Source organism: Lissotriton vulgaris, chromosome 6 (assembly GCF_964263255.1).
Source record: "Lissotriton vulgaris chromosome 6, aLisVul1.2, whole genome shotgun sequence".
In the NCBI taxonomy this organism is placed as follows: Eukaryota; Metazoa; Chordata; class Amphibia; order Caudata; family Salamandridae; genus Lissotriton; species Lissotriton vulgaris.
The window spans coordinates 511,885,507-511,904,676 of record NC_141694.1 but is presented as its reverse complement, the minus strand read 5'-3'; the positions used below and the strand labels follow the sequence as shown (position 1 = coordinate 511,904,676).

Genomic DNA, 19,170 nt, shown 5'->3' with positions numbered 1-19,170 from the left:
ACACATAACCACTCCCGGGTGGGGGCGGCTCATGTCGGTCCTCCAGGTCTTGTTTGGTCCCCGAGCCCAGTTCAGCAGATCCCAAGCGCCTCTATACCTTCCCATCCGTTTCCCGGTGCTTCCGGGAGCCGGCTCCACTGGTTCCGCCTCCAACCTCCTATGCTGTAGTGCGGGCGGGAGGGGGTGTCCGCTGACGTCCTCCGGCCAGTCCAGGCACCGCAATCAGCAGCCTGCGTCTTGGAGCGGGTGGGAGGGGGCCACTCTCCGGTGCAGCCGATCGTACACGGCGGTATTCAGAACTCCGGTGCAGCTGATCGTACGCGGCGGTAGTCAGGACTCCTCGCGGGGTCATCCGAGATGGTGGTTTCCTGCTTTCAGAGTCGGAGTTATGCGTTCCACTGCGGCGGCCATTTTTGGAGTTGCGCGATTCGGTGGAACGCACGCCGGGTTTGATGCTATTCTTCTTTATTTGCCAAGTAGCCGGCGCTGGTCACCAACTACAAAGTCCAGTGCTTCTGGGCGACGATCCTCCAGAGGCTCGAGGCTCGACCAGCGCTGGAGCCCATCAGTAGATCTACTGCTCCGATGCAGGGGTGGGGGAGGGGGTCAGCTTCAGGTCGCTCCACAACCCACCTTGGGCACGGGACTCGACGATGGCAAGAGCCCTTTGCGTGACCACGATCGTGCTGGGGGAGCCTCAAAGCGACGCAACAGAGTGCCGACTCTCCGCAGGCTCGGGGCATCGAGGCTCGGGGGCATCCGGTTCCCGTGTTCAGCAGACGTCCGTTGGTAGAGGTGATGTCTCCAGCTGACCCAGGCTGCGACGGGTGGCTCCAGCCTTCCACCGGACAGGTATGAGGAAATAAAACGTTACTGGTTACTCCTGTTACTCTTACGAATTCGGTTTCGCGGAGCAGAGGGCGCTGACAGGGATAAAACCCTCTAGAGGGATCCCAAACACCAGGAGCTCTTAGCAGGCTCCTGCTCCGGTGGCCATCTTGGTTGTCACATCTAGAGCACGCTTTGGGCGAAGACTGAGCGAGTCGAGGCAGCAGCGGAGGGTCCGGAACAACAAACTGTTCAACAATAGAAATAATATTTTTCATAAGTTTGATCTATGAATTATTTCTCTTTAGTGCTAACGCATAGATTGTTTCATGTACCCATGCACGAAACCCGGTGCTTTTGTCAGTTTTTCTAAACTAGCATCTACTGCAGCGCCCCAGGTTCTCCCCACTCATAACAGAATTATCTAACACAGAGGGAGAACTGGTCCACTCTCAACCTGACATCCTTGCAACAAAGCGCAGTTTTTATGCACAGTTGTATAAAGCTGATATTGGCCCGACAGAAGCCTTATTGACGGAATATTTTGATTCCATAGCACTAGTGGGGTTTGAGAGAGCCCACCGCAAGTATATGGAGTTGCCTTTTACAGTAGAAGATATCAAGCAGATCATAGGGGGAATTCCAGCAGATAAAGCCCCTGGCCCTGATGGCCTGACAGCCAAATTTCATAGGGAGTACGCGGAGATTCTTGCTCATCGCCTTCTGGGAGAGAAGGGAGAACACCGGGGGGGGGAATACCATGAAGCTATGGAAGTGGGTTACCTGCCCCCTTCGATGAGAGAAGCCCTTATTATAACAATTTTAAAACCGGACAAGGACCCCACCTACTGTGATTCCTATCGCCCAACCTCGTTAATAAATATAAACGTAAAAACATTTCCAAAACTTTAAGCTACCCGAATGCAACCCTTGCTCACCCAGATAATTTTACCAGATCAATCTGGTTTCATACCGGGACGGTTTAAGTCTCATAACCTCCGCACAATATTCGCTTTAATGCACTATTTGGCACCACACGTCCCGGCAATATTGTCTTTGCTGGATGCCACTTAGGTATTTGACTCTCTGGAGTGGAGCATCCTTTTTCCGCTGTTACACCGAATAGGTCTTAGCCTTATTTTCTTCAAACAGTTACAATTATTATACACGATGCCCACAGCGCGCGTACGGGTGAACGGACTGGTCTCAGAACCCTTCAATATATCAATATAACCAGTGGGACGAGACAGGGCTGTTCCCTTTCACCCCTACTTTTTGCCATCGCAACAGAGCCACTGACCGCTCGTACTCGACAACACCATGCACACCGCAGCATAGGGTTTACAGCACGCGGTCTGTCAATCTCCCTATACGCCAACGACATTATACTCTATATGAACGACCCCAGGGAAAATCTGGCACCCATGACGAGAGAGCTGATCCGCTATGGGGAACTCTTCAGGGTGCGCATAAACTGGAGCAAGTCTGTCATCGTCCCCTTAACCTCCGGCACTCGCCCCTTCGAGACGAAGTACCCCATCACCTGGGCGGAAGGACCAACGTGGTATTTGGGAATTTGGCTCAGTAAGGATTTGAATGAACTGTGGTCCGAAAACTACAGGAGGACAATCAACTGGATCACGGAGAGGGTACACCGATGGAAGACACTACCCCTCTCACTGATAGGACGCGTTGCACTGACCAAAATGATCATACTGCCCAAACTATTATATCTTTTTGTTAACATCCTCATCCCATTAACACACTTTTTCAAAACACTACGTTCTCTTATGATTAAATTAGTATGGGCCGGGAAACAACCCAGGATAGCATGGGAGATACTTACCCTACCCCAATCCCAAGGGGGACTGGCCGCACCAGACTTTTTTACTGTATGCTTACAGAGCACAGGCTCACTTCTTACACTATTGGGTACACCCTACACCCTTTCAACCACATGTAGCGATAGAAATGGAGAGAGCAGCACCACTCCCACTGGCCACTCCCGTTTTCCAACCATTCAAGAGACTGCGAGATAAGGTCAACACAGTGGAGGCGCTACGCTGGGCTTGGTCAGGTCAGCGTAAAAGAGCAAAGCTCGACACGTTGTACGCCCCCTTGATGCAGATAGCGAGCCATCCGCAAATACCCCCGCTAGGAGACCGTAGGGCGCGTGAGAGAGCGGCACAGCTAAAGGTATGCAAAGGCAAGGGCCTATTTCCCGCAGACACCTTCCTGACAATGAAACAGATGTGCAGACAGACTCCCCCCACAGCGGCAGACATGCTTCTATATTATCAGCTGCATTCTTCCTGCAGAAATAGGTTTACCACATTCTCACACAGCCCCCCCCCCCCACCCCGGACACTAGCTGCACTAGAAAACATACTTGCGATCAAACACGGCTGCAAACTGATCACCTGCATATATAACACTATGCAGAGAGAATCCCCACTGAGGCCAAAGTAGGGTGGTAGACTGAGACAGGGACGAACATTTCAGACAACCAAAGGAAGTCTATCTGTGGACAGTTGAGACTACTATCCTCTAATTACCGGCTAAGGTTAATCCACTTTAAATATATACATCGCCTGTATCGGACTCAGACGCAGCTACACCGAATGGGCCTGAGCTCGGATGATCGCTGCTGGCGCTGTGGGGACACCCAAGCGAACTTCCTGCATGTGGCATGGAATTGCCGGGCGGTTGCTAATTTTTGGATACGCATATTGCAATACATATGGGCCATTACCGGTCATCAGCTACCCTGCTGGCGGCGTTGCTGGGTGACAGCACTGATATTCCCCCCAAACTGAAGTGGCTAACCGCGATGTTGCTGGTCATGGCCAAACGCCAAGTCGCTATTCATTGGAGGACATCTCGACTGCCAACCACATGAAATTGGGTCATTAATGTTACACATTGTAAAGCGCAATTGGAAGTGTATTGGGAACAGCTGCCAGCGCAATCCCGCCCCCGGGATTTTTGGGAGCCAATTGTAGACTGGCTAAATACTAGGAATTTAAATGACCTTTAGCACGTAAACCTGGTACCTAAGCCCCTCCTCGGCACTAGTGTCTGGAATCCCACTGCAGATTACTAAAACAGTCTTAACGTAAGACATTGTTTATTATCCAACATCGTAATAGTGTAATGTACTGCTATTAAGTTTGTCCGATATATGCTATATATGATGTGGTTGGTCAGAACACTCATGACTTGCTTACAGTATACTGCTTGCTGAATGTAATTACTGTTTTCTATTTTTTTGTGTAACAAACGCAAATAAAAATTATTTTAAAAAAAATAAGGCAAACAAATCAGAGCTGCCCCCTGCAAAACTTGGACCAGCGAGTCCTGATCTGCGGTCAAATTATGTTTTCTAGTTAGCAACTGCAGTCTTTTAACAAGCATCTGCAATGCAATAGGTCTTGCATTTAAGCAAATTTGAGCTATTGTCATTTTAAATGACAATTCCTTTTATGTATGTTTTGTAAAAACATTAATAAAAGGCATTTTCATTTACAATGCCAATAGCCTAAACTTTCGCAAATTCAAGACCTAATGCATTCTTCTAAAAGCTTGTTTACAAGTCTGTGGGGGAGTGGTTGGGGTTGCAAACAAAAGGTAGCAGAAAGAACACTGACGGGGAGGGTGTGGGCAAGCAAAACCGAGGGTGCGATGTGGTAGAAGCAAAATTGATGTCGCAGAGGGGAAAGGGACAAAGAGGGCATAGTGAAGCAAACGATAGACCAAGCAAAGTGGCAGGCAGGGGGAGAAAAGCAAATGAGCGAGAGCAACGTTAAACTGACGGTGAAAGCACACCCCCTACAGGTAATCTGAGCAGAGGAGCAAAGCGCAGCAAGCTGCCATTTTAGAACTGGCAAACTGCTCAGTAAAGCTCTCCAATACCTCTGGTCAGGTTCGCGCTTGCGGGAGATTGTCCCCAAAGTGACATTTGCAACCAAAGACTTTCTTACATCTTTGGATCCATTTCCCCCAGGAGCAAATCAAGAAAACTGGGTAGGAGCCCTTTGTTGAAGTCATTGTCTTTAGCAAGTGAGTGGAGGAGCAAACCTAAACCATATTCACGTTTAACACAGATGTTCATTCAGAAAATAAACACGCCAGATCTAGTGGAATTTACATAAAGCACCTTTGACCTCCCTAAAGGCATCACTGAGTTGCCCCCTTCTGTCTCCCATGGCCCTTTAGAGCTCCCAGTTTGTTTCGAGTTTAAAAAGCTGGTGGTCACAACTGTGCATGTGAAACCCTCCTGCCATCCTGCAGTAAGAGAAACTCATTAAAGAAAATAGTACTTACAGACTATAGAAGAAGCACCGTGTAACAACTGAAGTTAAAGGACCAGTCCTCATGGGAGGTTACAAATGAAGACAAGGGGGTACTAAGGAGGAACTAAGAAGCCTAATAAATAATCAGAAGCCAGCATTTACAAAGGACAATGCCACAAGCAAATGACAAATATGGGTGGAGTGTGGGCAGGGCTTCAAGTACATACTCCAATACAGCATGGCTCGCAGCGCACTCGCTGCCCAGGCTCAACCTAAAAATGATTTCCACAGAACCCACATCTTCCTTTCCGTTTATAAAATAAATGGATATTGGTACATTTTCGTATACAGCAGCAAACATGCAATTACAACTCACTTCATTCTTGCTAGCTGTCATTTAAAGTAGGATACAGCAGGAAAGAACAGTTCCAGAAAGTATTGAGCAGTATATAAAAGGAGCGACAGAGGAGCCAGTTACCCGAAAAGGGATCACACCCAGCCATTACCTTTGGGTTGAACTCACATACCCATTAATTTGTTGAAGATGAAACAGTACATATGTACATGACTCCTGACGTGCATTCTGAGGTGAGAATATTAAGTATTCAAGGATGACCCGAACATATACTTATACAGCACTAAGGACTCTTAAAAACTATGATGTGGATTTTCTGTAGCAATCCATCGGTGTGGTATTCAAGCAGAGAGAGAGAGACGGAGAGGTATGGGTGGGACGGGGTGAAAACAAAAGATATTACAGATAAAAACATTTTATTAAAATGCCTAGAAGTCTGTGTAAAAAAGCAAAAACCTCAGACAAATACTGTCGTGTTGCTCTCTTGTTTTAACAGTAACGAATCACTATCATGAACAGCAATATAGAGTCTATAGAGTCCACCCACCAGAACTGCAAGTGGGTGGCCCAAGTGTTTCTATCTTTCTACAGCAGGTAGATTACCTTTTTACACTATGAGACATGTTTGCAAGGTACCAATTGCAGCAAGGGTCAGCTCACTTAACAACTGCTACAACAATGAGCTTTCACTGTGTGCAGTCGTGCAACCACTGCAAGAGAATGTAGAACGTTGTATATTAGGTTGTACAGTCATGGATGTCAAGTTAAGAAGCCTTTCCAAGAAAAACAAGGAGTAATATGCTGCTTGAAGAAAAAAAAAGTAACACTGTTTGTGAAAGGACACGCACTGTCACCAAAACCAAAGCAGTGCGCAAAAAAAAATAAAAAAAACAGCAGGTCACATTTTAGAGCCTTTACGGCTATACAAAGCTAAAAGTATCCCAGTTACCTCTTCTCATGTCGGGAAAGTTATTTTACAACATTGTAGGTCAGAAAGTCAATAAAACTGGTCTCCCCTCCCTGCTGCTCAGGTAGGCGTAAGGCCGGCAGTCAAAAGTGCCCTGGCCTGATAGCACTTCTATTTATGAAGTGCGGGCGATGTTGGTGTGCCGCGGGTACTTGGCCAGCACTGTGCATTCGGCGACAGCACACCGAAGCAGCAGAAGGAGTTGCAGGCTGTGTCTGTGTGCCCCAGTTATGGGGCCTGAGTTTGGAGGATAAAATAAAGGCACAGCCGCCATAATGAACGAAAGTGCGGCCTCTGGCATACCATGCTGTAAGTGCTCTGCGTCTCACTGAGCGTGACCTGCCTGCAACAGCATTTGGTATAGTGAAAGTCACCCTGCGAGCCGCGCGATGATGAAAAGAAAAAAAAAAAAAGGTGCAGCCGCCAGAATAAAAAGTTTAGTGCAGCCTCGTGCATGCCGTGCTGGAAGTGTTTTGCGTCTCACTGAGCGTGACCTGTTTGCAACAGAGTTTGGCAAAGTGAAAGTCACCTTGCGAGCGGGGCAGTGGAGAATAAAAGAAAGGCGCGGCCGCCATAATAAAAGATAAAGTGCTGCCTCGGGCATGTTCTGCTGGAAGTGCTCTGGATGTCCTGCCTGCTTAAAACCATTTAAGAAAATAGTGCTCAGAGGCTGTAATTAAAACCTACCAAGTAACAACACTTTTAACATGGGGTGTCCTCATGAGAGTTAACAATTAGACTACTAAGCCTACTGACCAATAAAAAGCCACCATTTACAAACGACAGTGACAGGAGCCAATTACCAAGATGGGCGGAAAGTAGGTGGAGAGTCATGCCCATATCCTGAATACAGCATGTCTCCAAGAGAGAGCGCAAGCACTGCCTTGGAGAGACCTAAAAACAACAGAATTACAAATTTGGCAGAAAATCAGAGCTTTGCTCAGAAAGCATGCTTTTCATTATCTGGTCTAGATAATTCAGTAGTTTGGTAAATTTGCTTTTCAAGGGGAGTTAAGCTCATGAAAAAGTTCGACATATCTGGACCGTAATGTACCACGGGACTCCTGCAATATCACACATTTAAAAAATACTTCTCTCAACTCTCATTGGTTGAGGAAACCTTTTTTTTTTTTACTCATCCACCAACAGGAAACCGCGGGACCTACTACGGTACCATGCGATCTCTGATGAGTAATCGACAACAAGCTTACCATGAACGTTCAAGTAAATAGTCTCCATCTCCTGCTACTACACACTGCAGATGCTCAAAAAATTATTCAAATGGCTCCCCACCAATATTTGCAGAACGGTCAACCCAATTCCTCATCACCAGCAAGCTAGACTGCAGCAACACGCTATGCTGGAATCAAGTCTCAAATGACCAGAAGATTCCAGAACATACAACACTTAGCGGCCAGGCTCACCCTCAATGCCCCACGCCGCACTCTCCACTGGCACCCAATACACAAACAAGCACTCTTCTAAATTCTCATGCACACATACTAAGCATCATACAACATGGCCCCAGGTACCACAACAACAGCATAAACTTTCAAAAAACGACTTGACACTTCCGCTCCCCCAGGCTCCTCCTTGAAGACCCCCTCTCCCACATATGCAGAACCAGATCCAGCTGTCACCTTCATTGGTCCTAAAGCTCCTGCTTCAGCGTCAGTATACCCTCCCAGGTGACTTGGGCACTATACTAATACACATAATATCTTCTTGGCCAGCAACAAGCGCTGAAGAAAAGGTTGTGGCACCCATTACAGCATTTACAGCAGTCACGGACTCTGTCCTCACGTCCTAATAAGGTTTCCCCCAAAAAAAGCATATAGAGGCATGGTACATCCAACCTTGTGCTACGCCTTAACACTACCCATCCACCAAACCTCAAAATCCATCTCTAAACTATATAAACACTTCACTACCAATTAACACTAAAGACTCCTTTAAGAGACAGAACATTAAAAAATACTATATATAAACGTAAATATATGTTTTCATACATACACACATTAACCAAATAGTGTAAAAGTACTAAAGGGGACCCTAAAGGTACCTATCCGCCATGAAAAAAACTGATGAATTTATTTGCGATGTACTGTATGTGAAGTAACACTAGCATACCCTCTCCTGAGAAGCCACAATATGCTGCTATTAATACACAAAAGAATGTGTACATACAGTTTTGCACGCTGAAATTTCCACAAGCAAAAACATCACATTAAAGTACTTTTGCTATGTTTTTTTCTCCCAAGGAAAAACATACATGTGAAAAAATACTTCAACATGCAGCTCCATCAATTGTCTGGGGATTTTTACTCCCATTCCCACACAAAAGCACATTTATTCCATGAGTACCCGCAAATATTTGCCAAGTTTGTGGCTGTTTCCAAACTTTGGCAGATAAGTCCAACATGGGACAACTAGAAAAAAATCCCTTTCAAACCAACAGAAATGTCCCAGTGGTAAATTATAATTACAGTGCAAATCCACACCATTCATAAATCTGTCAATAAGGAATGTAAATTCTCTACCACAGATTTTGCATGCGAAGTCAGAAATAACCAAATCATATCATTGTCTTGACAGATAAATCAAGATCAAATACAGGCCCTTCCTTAACATTAAGTACCTCTACTTAAGCTTGACACTACGAGGTCATCTCAGCATCAAGGCACCATTAGGCAAGGTGTCAGACCTCAAACCCTGTGCTCAATTTTGAGTGGTCACTTACACATTGTGGGGGAAAAAGAGATGAAAGCCAACTCTGGAGCACTCCGGGGGATCAGGAGAAAAGCATAGAAAATTATGAGGTAGGGGCATTATCTACCCAAGTCCAATTTGCAACACTGACCCATAGGTTAGCGAAACCAGACAACAGAGAAAGGGTTTGCACCTTTTGCCCAGCAATGGTTACAACTTTGACAAGTTTTCCCATAGAAGGGAATGCATGATTTTTGATCAAAGAAATGTGTTAAAAAATTTACTTTCACAACCTCACCACGAGAAACCATTTTTCTTACATGTTCAAGGTAAACAAATATATATGTTCATTAAGTCCTGAAACATTTTGTTTGAAAGGAAGGGAATTCCTACCAACCCAGACCGTAACTACCATAAGTGAGCTGCGACTAAGGGTGCAGGGTAGCTCTGGGAGTTGCTGGCCCTGTTGTAGACTATTTTGAGTTGGAAAATATGACCAGTCTTTTTTCAACTTAAGAAACGCTGAGGTAAAATGTATTAACTGTAGTAAACCAGAAAACGAAAGGGTTCAAAGTGAGTTTCTGTTACCTTTGTGCTGCAGTTTTCACTGCTGACATCTGCGAATTTGCATGGTGAAAACGTCTACCGTGGAGTATTGTTCCTTGTGATACAGACATATTTTGGGTATTGTCACTGTGAACATAAAGAAAAAAGATAAGTTGATAGACATCATTAGCAATAAAACCAATAACAATGTATAAAACCACAATTACCAATAAAGGATAATAAAGCTATGGGTGTATATAATGATCTCAACGTTTTTTTACAGAGAACAATAATAACATGTATATTGTGTACGACAGCTAATCCTTTCTCATTCAACTGAAGGCTTAACACTTGCAGGATCATGCACACTTCCATTATACATGGCCTTACTTGGGGAGGAAACGAATATGCTACTTAATTACTTCTTGGCATGTAGGGCTGCTGACATTCATATCTGTGCATAGATCGCCGCCTAGTGTTGGGTCCGGATGATTGCACATTGTTGTCCTGGAAGAGTCTTCGAAGTATCACGAGATAGGTGGCTCCTCCCCTGGACTACAGTGCGCATGGGCATCTTCTCCATCCTCAGATTGTTTTTCGCCATTGTGCCAGAGATGGAGACAGTAAAGTAAGAGATGGCCATGCAAAAGATAATGCTGCAGCTGCGACAGGCACCGGGGAGGAGGGCGGGCGATATGAATGTCAGAAGCCCTACATGCCAAGAACAGATGCATACTGGTAAGTAGCATATTCCGTTCGAGGCATGTGGGCTGCTGAATTCATATCTGTGGATAGACTGTATAGTAGTATCTCCTCTAGCGGTGGTTACCTGTGCCAGCTGCAGCAGTTTGAAAAATAGTTTTTAGGACAGCTTGGCCTACAGCAGCTTGCTGCTTTGCTTGCACGTCTACACAGTAGTGTTTTGTGAAAGTGTGTATGGTAGTCCATGTGGCTGACCTACATAAGTCTTCAAGAGGAATATTCCCTAGGAAAGCCATGGATGCCCCCATTTTTCTTGTAGAGTATGCTCTTGGGGGGACGGTTAAAGTGTGTTTGGCTTTTTGATAGCATATTTGAATGCATTTAACTATCCATCTGGCTATTCCTGACTTTGATATTGGATTCCCTTTATGTTGTGGTAAAAAAGCAACAAATAATTGCTTTGTCTTTCTAAATGATTTTGTTCTGTCCACATAGTAAAGCAGAGCTCTCTTTACATCTAGTGTGTTTAGGGCTCTTTCGGCTACTGACTGTGGATTTTGAAAGAACACTGGCAGTTCTATCGATTGATTAATGTGGAAATTTGATACGACTTTTGGCATAAACTTAGGGTTTGTTCGAAGAACTACCCTGTTAGCATGTACTTGCATGAAAGGTTCTTGAATTGTTAGTGCTTGTAATTCGCTAACTCGCCTGAGTGAGGTAATGGCAATCAAGAAAGCTACCTTCCACGTTAAGAATTATAGTTCGCATGAGTGTAGAGGTTCGAAAGGAGGTCCCATAAGTCTGGTAAGTACTATATTTAGATTCCAGACTGGGGAAGGAGGGTGTCTTGGGGGGTATCATCCTTTTAAGACCCTCCAGAAAAGATTTGATTGCTGGTACTCAACAGTGAAAGGTGTTGTCAGTTTTGAAGGTATGCTGCTATAGCAGCTAGGTGTAGTCTTATTGAAGAGTATGGTAGGTTGCATCTTTGAAGATGCAGCAGGTAACATATAATGTTTTGTATGGAAGCATCTAATGGGCTGATTTGGATATTGTTGCAGTAAATAACAAATCTTTTCCATTTAGCTGCATAGCATGCTCTAATGGGCTGATTTGGATATTGTTGCAGTAAATAACAAATCTTTTCCATTTAGCTGCATAGCATGCTCTAGTAGGTGGTCGTCTTGCCTCCTTGATAATGTTCATGCAATCAGGAGGCAAATTGAGGTATCCGAACTCTAAGACATCAGGTGCCAGATCGCTATGTTCATCTGATTGGGATCTGGGTGCCTGATTTCTCCATGGTTCCGAGTTAGAAGATGGGGTGCGAGGCAAAGCCTTTGATGAGGAACTACTGAAAGCTCCAGGAACGTTGTGTACCATGGTTGTCTCGCCCATGTGGGAGCAACCAGGATTAGCGTGAGTGACTGTTGCTGCAGTTTGTGTGCCACCAGCGGAATCAGCGGTGCTGGGAGAAAAGTGTACGCAAATCTGCCTGACCAGTTCATCCATATTGCATTGCCCTGTGGCAACGGATGTGGGAACCTGGCGGCAAAGTACTGGTATTTCGAGTTTTCCTTTGTGGCAAACAGGTCTATTTCTGAGTGACCCCACTCTTTGAAGAATGGCTGGAGAACTTGGGGGTGAATCTCTCATTTGTGAAGTTGTTGGCTGTGCCTGAGGAGCAGGTCTGCTATCTGGTTGTCTTTCCCTGGAAGGTGTTCTGCTAGGAGAAAGATGTCTATTGGAATTGCCCACTTCCATATGCTCTGTGCCAAGTGGGACAGCTGTGGAGAGTGTGTTCCTGCCGGTTTCTGGATATAGTACAAGGCGGTCATGTGGTCTGTCCGGATCAACACAGTCTTGCTGTACAAGTATTTCTGGAATGCTTTCAGGACTAGGAATATCGCTAACAACTCTAGTTGGTTGATATGAAGTTTCTTTTGTTTGGTTGTCCAGAGCCCTTGTACTGTGTAGTGAAGGAGGTGGGCTCCCCAGCCTGTCATTGATGCGTCCGCTGTTAGTACTAGTTGTGGAACCCGCTCTTGGAACAGTCGCCCCCTTGGAAAGGTTTTGTGGGTTCCACCACTGCAGAGAGTTGTGAGCGCGACTGTCTACCAACACTAGGTCTTTTAGTTGTCCTTGAGCCTGGTTCCATTGCCGTACTAGGCATTCCTGCAATGGACGCATTTGAAGTCTGGCATGGGGGACAATGAATATGCAGGAGGCCATCATGCCTATGAGCTGCATGAAGACTCGAGCTGGCAGAGTGTTGTGGCAGAAATTTGCGAATGAGCATCTTCATGCTGGCTATCCTCGCTGAGTTTGGGTATGCCTTTGCCACTGAGGTATCTATAGTGGCTCCCAGATATTGTTGTATGTGGGACGGTTGCAGATGTGATTTCGGTAGTTTATCGAGAAGCCTAGGCTGTGTAGCAGCTGTAGTGTTTGGGACGTGTGTTCTGCACATTGTTGGTACGATTTTGCTTGTATTAGCCAATTGTACAGATACGGGAACACATGAATGTGTTGCCTCCTGAGATGTGCCGCTACTGTCGCTAAGCATGTTGTAAACACTCTTGGAGCTGTGGTTACCCCCGAAGGGCAAGACCTTGAATTGGTAGTGTTGACCTTCTATTGTGAACCTGAGATATTTTCTGTGAGCTGGATGGATGGGTATGTGAAAATACGCGTCCTTGAGGTCCAATGTTGCTAGGAAGTCTCCTTGCTGTAGTAATGGGAGCACTTGCGGCAGTGTGATCATATGGAAGTGCTCCGACAGTATGTATTGATTTAGGGGTCTGAGGTCCAATATTGGTCTGAGGGAACTGTCCTTCTTGGGAATAAGGAAGTATAGGGAATATATTCCTGTCCCTTGATGTTGGAAAGGGTCTGGCTCTATGGCCCCTTTTCCAGCAGGCATTTCACCTCTTGTTGTAGCAGGGTGATGTGTTCTTTGGACATAGGACGGTGTCTGGGTGGTATGTTTGGGGGGGTAGAAGTGAGTTCCAGGCAATAACCATACTGGATAATTTGTCTCACCCACCTGTCCGTGGTAATTGCGTTCCAGACCGGTAGGAATTGTTGGAGTCTGCCTCCGACCGGTGTTAGGTGGTCTGGAGGTAGCGTGATGAAGTCACTTTTTGTGGCAGTGGAGGCTCTGGTGTTTTTGCCTCCACGTCCTCTTCCCTTATTATTGTTTCCCCTATAACCTCCTCTGTTGGAGTTTTTGGTAAAGGAACTTTGTGTGTTGCCTTTGTATGAGGATGACGTTTGGGAAGTATTGCCTTGTGTAGCTGCCCTGTATGCGGAGTGTCGAAAGGAACTTCTGAGTTGCTAAAACTGCAATGCTCACATTGACTTTGCGGTTTCTATGTCCTTCTTCATTTTATCTAAAATGGTGTCGATAGCAGGGCCAAAAAGGAAGTCTTGATTAACAGGCTGATTAAGGATGGTGGACTGAACCTCGTTCTTAAAGCCCGAAATACGCAGCCCTGCATGTCGCCTTAGTTAAACACTAGTGTTAATAGACCTGGCTGCGGTGTCTGCTGCATCAAGCGCACATTTAATGGAGGCGTTTGAGATGAACTTTCCCTCCTGTATGAGGTCATAAACTTGGGCTTTAAAAGGCTCAGGTAGGTGTTGCATTAAGCTTTCAAGCTGGTCATAGTGTGCCCTGTCGTAACGAGCTAGCAGAGCTTGTGTATTGGCAATTTCTCCATGAATTGGAGGCCTGTGCTGCTACCCTTTTACCTGAGGCTTCTAGTATCTTCGATTCCTTATCGGGGGGAGGGGCTTCCCCCGTTGGTTGTGAGTTAGCCCTTTTGCGTGCATTAGCCACCACTAGTGAGTCTAATGGTAACTGGCCTCTGATGTAGGTAGGGTCTGTAGGGGCTGCTCTATACTTTTTCTCAATCCTGGGATTTATTACCCGTGCCCTGGCTGTATCTTTAAATTTGTCAGATGCGTGTTTTAACACTCCCTTTAGCATAGGAAGCGTTTTGACACTTTTTTCTGAAGTAGGGAAGGTGTCAAATAAGAAGTCTTCCTCTACAGGGTCATTATGCATATCTACATTGTGGTACTGTGCTGCCCTGTCTATTAATTGGTTGAAGACAATGATGTCATCAGTAGGTGAAGGCTTAGTTGGATAAGAGGAGACATCAGGGATGGGATGGGTGTTATAAGGGTCAGTTGGCTCCCCCCATGGTTCATCTTGAAGGTTAGGATGCTCTGGATAATCATAATCATGCTGTGGATCCTCCACTGTGTTTCCCTCATTGTCCCCATAGTGAGAAGGAGTGTAAGGAGCAAAAGAAGTAGTAGGCATAGTGGGATGGAAAGGAATGAAGGGTCTAGAGGGATAAGTCCCAAAGTCCCTCTTCTTTCGTGGAATAGGGGAATGAGAGTCAGTGTACAGTGGCCTCTTCTTCCTGTGCAGGATTGTCACTTTACCGGTCTCAGGATTAATATATATATTTTTGCCTGGTCGTCTGCTGGATGAGGATGGAAGAGTTCTTCCTCCACTGTTCTTGGTTGTGACTTCTTTGGGTCGACAACACCTTCTGCTTCGACGACTTTTGGTGCCTTAGTGCTTTTCTTCGGCTCAGGCTCTTTTTTCTGGTCGGCAAGTGTTTTTGGGTCGACCGGGTCTTTTGGTTCGACACGTTTCTTGTGCTCGACAGGCTTTTTTGGTTGACTGACCTTTGCCGAGTCGATGGTCTTTTTAAGATCGACTGGTTTTTTCAGAGCACTGGTCTTCGGGTCGATAGCCTTCTCCGGCCTGATTATAGGCTTCGATACGGCACCATTCCCATCGGTGACCTTATTTGGTTCGGCGACTTTTGGCACAGCCGGCTTTTTCGGGTTGGTGCCCTTCGGCTTGGCGTCCTTTTTGGGCTCGACGGCCTGTTTGAGGTCGGCGCCCTTCAACTCGACGGCCTTTTTCCGGTCTACCGTTTTCTTCGGGTCGACGCCTTTAGGCTGTACGGTTTTCTTCGGGTCGACGGCCTTCGGGTCGACGACCTTTTTAGGCTCTGGAACCTTCTTTGGGATTGCGGTACTTGGCCCTGGGGACTCTGAAGGTTTCGGTTTCGGAGCCGAGCCGGATGGCGGGGCTGGCGAATGTTTCTTTGGATCTTGGCTAAGGCCTTTTGGGGATGCCTCGACCGGAAGCCTTCGGTAACAAGGTAATCTGTGTCGGGGGCAGTGTACTCACGATTTGCCCCAGTGGGATCTCGTCATCTGAGTCAGAGTAGTCCTCGACGGTGACGATCTCTAAGTCCGAATCTGGAGCTTCTGGAAGTTCTTGGTCATCATCGAAGATGTTGTCCGGTTCCGGTGCCTGTCTCTGCATCTCTTGCCTAGTGGCCCGTCGATTCCGTATGGTTTTCTTCAACCGAAACTGGGCGCAGGCTGGGCAGGTTTCCTCTTTATGGTCTGGAGAAAGGCACTTGTAGCATACTTGATGCTTGTCAGTATGCGGGAACTTTGAGTGGCATTGTGGGCATCTTTTGAACGGGCTCCTTTCCATCGACAGCAGGCCCACCTGGCGTCGAAAAGGGCCAACGGCCCGCGTCGACGACCAATTCAAGATGGAAAGCTTTATCGAGTCAAGAAGTACTGAGCGAAAACAATACCGTCGAAGCCCTTTTGGCCTCTATAAAAGTTTTGTTTCGATTCCGAAGTTGGTGTAGGAAAAACATCCAAACCCAATGGCGGAAAAAAACAATCTGAGGATGGAGAAGATGCCCATGCGCACTGTAGTCCAGGGGAGGAGTCACCAATCTTGTGATACTTCGAAGACTTCTAGGACAACAAAGTGCAATCATCCGGACCCAACACTAGGCGGCGATCTATGCACAGATATGAATTCAGCAGCCCAAATGCCTCGAACACAAGCACCTCTCACCTTTTTGTGTGCCCACCCACACTGAAAAGGTCTCATACCTTTCTATGTAACTTTGCTTAGCATTTCTGGTGCAAATGCTTCTGTTTGAATTTCTTTTGCAAATACATATAAATTAGTAATCTGTGGCAAATATCCCTCCGCAAACTGCAAAAAGAATAGGCTGTTTTGCAGTAAAGTGTAAGAGATGTTTAGTAGAGAGAAACCATTTTATAAACTAGTTCTGTGAACAGGAAACTGAGGGGACTGGTGAATTCAAAGATGAGGCAAAGGGTATGTCTTATCGCTGCTTACTGTAAACATTCTAAAATAATCAAAATCAAATACCTTAAGTCAAGTTAGCTACACTGCTGTTGACACAACCTGGATGAATTTTCTTGGACTGGTTAAAACCCCTAGCTCCTTACAAAACTCACTACTGACAGATGGTTAACATACATGTTTTAAGGCTATTACAAGGAGGAATCAATCCTTCTGTGAAATTACAGTAGTTCAAATTTGAGCTAAAGAACCATAGATTGAATTCAGAACATTACAAGAAGGTTTTCATGGTTAAATGTCAAAGGATGTTTCAGTAAATATCTGCTGACACAAAGGAGAGCAGCAGCTGAAAACCTGAAATACAGAAACCTATAGTACAACTATTTATAAACTGCCTGTCACACTCTAATTTACATTTCTCGCACAGCTGCAGTTGAAGTAGTTAGTGCATTTATGAAATTACCCAAGCTTTTTGCTAGCACCCAACATGTTCAGTCCAATAGGATTCCCTTTCAAATTTCGAAGGTTTGCAAGTTTGGCCCGCTTCTCATAGGTTTTCATTGAGTCAACACGAATAGTTCCTGGCCGAAGCGGTTTAGACTGTGGGAAACAAAAACAATTTAAATGTCTGCAGCTTTGCAACTCACACTTAAAAATGCCGGCAAAACAAGAAATACTATGGTACTAGAAATAATCTGGGTACAACAAAACCAATTACAAGCATAAAAACTGTTAATTTGTTTTCGTCTTTATCTAATGAAAACCAGCTATATTATTAAACTGTAACAGACCAGCTCTTCAATGACAATTTGAAAATTAGCAGTCTGATCAATACTTACACATTTTGTCAGACCACACTCCCATTACGGTCAACTCCGATCTTTACTGAGCTTGAAATTATGGTATAGCGTTTGTGTGGCACAAGGGCATAGTGAAACACCCGCTTTACTATTTTGAGAGGGGGGGGGGGTGTAAAATGAACTTGGATTTTAGGTTTCTTCCTAAATCCAAATTGTGACTGAGGTCACAAGACAGTACCTGAAGCTAATAAATAACAATAGAGGCGACTTGTTACAGTTGTGAGGTGAGGCCAAGGCACGGCAAAGGAACCCAACATGGTTGCACAGAGCAAGAAGAATATGAAAAGTGCAAAGTCAATTTAAGTGGTGGGCCAAGAGAGTGAGGTGAAAGAAGAGATGAAAAAATGCAAAGCAGGAAATGACAAGCACTGGCAAAGCCAGTGGGTCACATCTATGAGACCTATTGGGAATGATTTTTAGCAGCGCTGTACAGAAGAGCAGGTGAAAATGTTTTAAAAAACGTTGCTATGACATTTTGTAGGTGCATGTCAATACAAATGCTTGCGCCTACAAAATTATGAGCATTTTTCCTTTTTATTTATCAATACGAGATGGAAAAGTAAATATAAAGTTATTTGAAATATTTTCTTACAGCACCAATTCACTTTTTTAATTGAGCCGCAAATGCACAATAAAAAAAATGGTGTGGTGGTTTGGGGTAATGGCAACAGATGCAGGGACAGAGCGAAAGATTTAGCGATGGGAGAGAAGGACAGAAGATAATGGGAAAGCTCAAGGACATGGAGGGTGGGCGCTGAAGCACAGACAATGGATGGCAGAATGGGTTCGATAGGGATGACAGAAAATGGGGGGACGGGAGAGCACATGACTACGTAGGTGGTATGGAAGCAAGAACAGCAACAGAAGATTGAAGAAGCAAGAACAGCAACTGATGAACAAAGAGTAAGTGGACAAACAAAGGCGAGAAAGAGTAACGTTAAGTACACGAAGGAGACAGCTGGAAAAAACAGGCACTCGCCAAAAGCTTCATCAAAAAAGAAAGAAGTAGCGCCTGAAAAGGGATTTGTGTAAGGACACAAGAAATCGGGCTATGCTCTATGGAAGGGACAAACCCCAGAAGAGGAAGGAAAGGCAATGGAAAGGGACAAATTAGAAGCAAGCAAATAAGACAATAAAGCCAACCAATGGTATAACATATGTGAGTTCTATGTCCACTGTAAGCTAACAATGTGTCTCACAACAGAAAGCGTTTGTGCAGTTTTAGTTGAGACCTAAAAATGGACGGAAAAGGAAAGCAAGAGGTAAGTTAGATTGTAAAGAATAAAAGAAAAGTGGAAATGAAAATAGAGAAAGGAAGAAGGAAACTTTCTTTAGGCGAATATTTCCTCGTGGAAAGTTTCTTGAAACAACTGGTATAACACGTTTCACTCACTTCAAGCCAGCCCCAAGATCTAAAGTGGGCACTATTTTACTATTTTGGAGTCTAACTTGGTGTAGAATGTGTCTTGTACAGGTGTGCTTATGAAGCTCTGTTCATTTCTACTATCATTTGTTGCAAGCAAGGCCTGTTAAGTTTGCATGGATTCAGTGACGCTTGTGAGAGGTACTGCTGTATTGTGGCACCAGAGGGGGGCTCCATTTTTGCCGTGCAGAATGTGGTTTATTGTACTGTTCTATTGATAGAGTTGTGCCCCTTAAGCAGGTCTGTTCACCGGCATTAAAACCTTCGTGTACATACTTTTAATTGTACACGTATTGGTGTTTCACAAGTCTGAACC

At 45.2% G+C, this 19,170-nt stretch overlaps 1 protein-coding gene across 3 annotated transcripts in view; it reads right to left on the bottom strand.

The window, feature by feature from the left end:
- Window positions 1-19,170, bottom strand: part of SENP6 (SUMO specific peptidase 6) — a 586,019-nt gene that overhangs the window by 478,404 nt on the left and 88,445 nt on the right. For all 3 annotated transcript variants that reach the window (XM_086926520.1, XM_086926518.1, XM_086926519.1), the window contains exons 4-5: window positions 17,035-17,171; window positions 9,740-9,844 (exon numbers count right to left, since the gene is read on the bottom strand). In XM_086926520.1, the coding sequence (XP_086782646.1) occupies window positions 9,740-9,844; window positions 17,035-17,171 (242 nt within the window). The remainder of the gene's footprint in view (window positions 1-9,739; window positions 9,845-17,034; window positions 17,172-19,170) is intronic.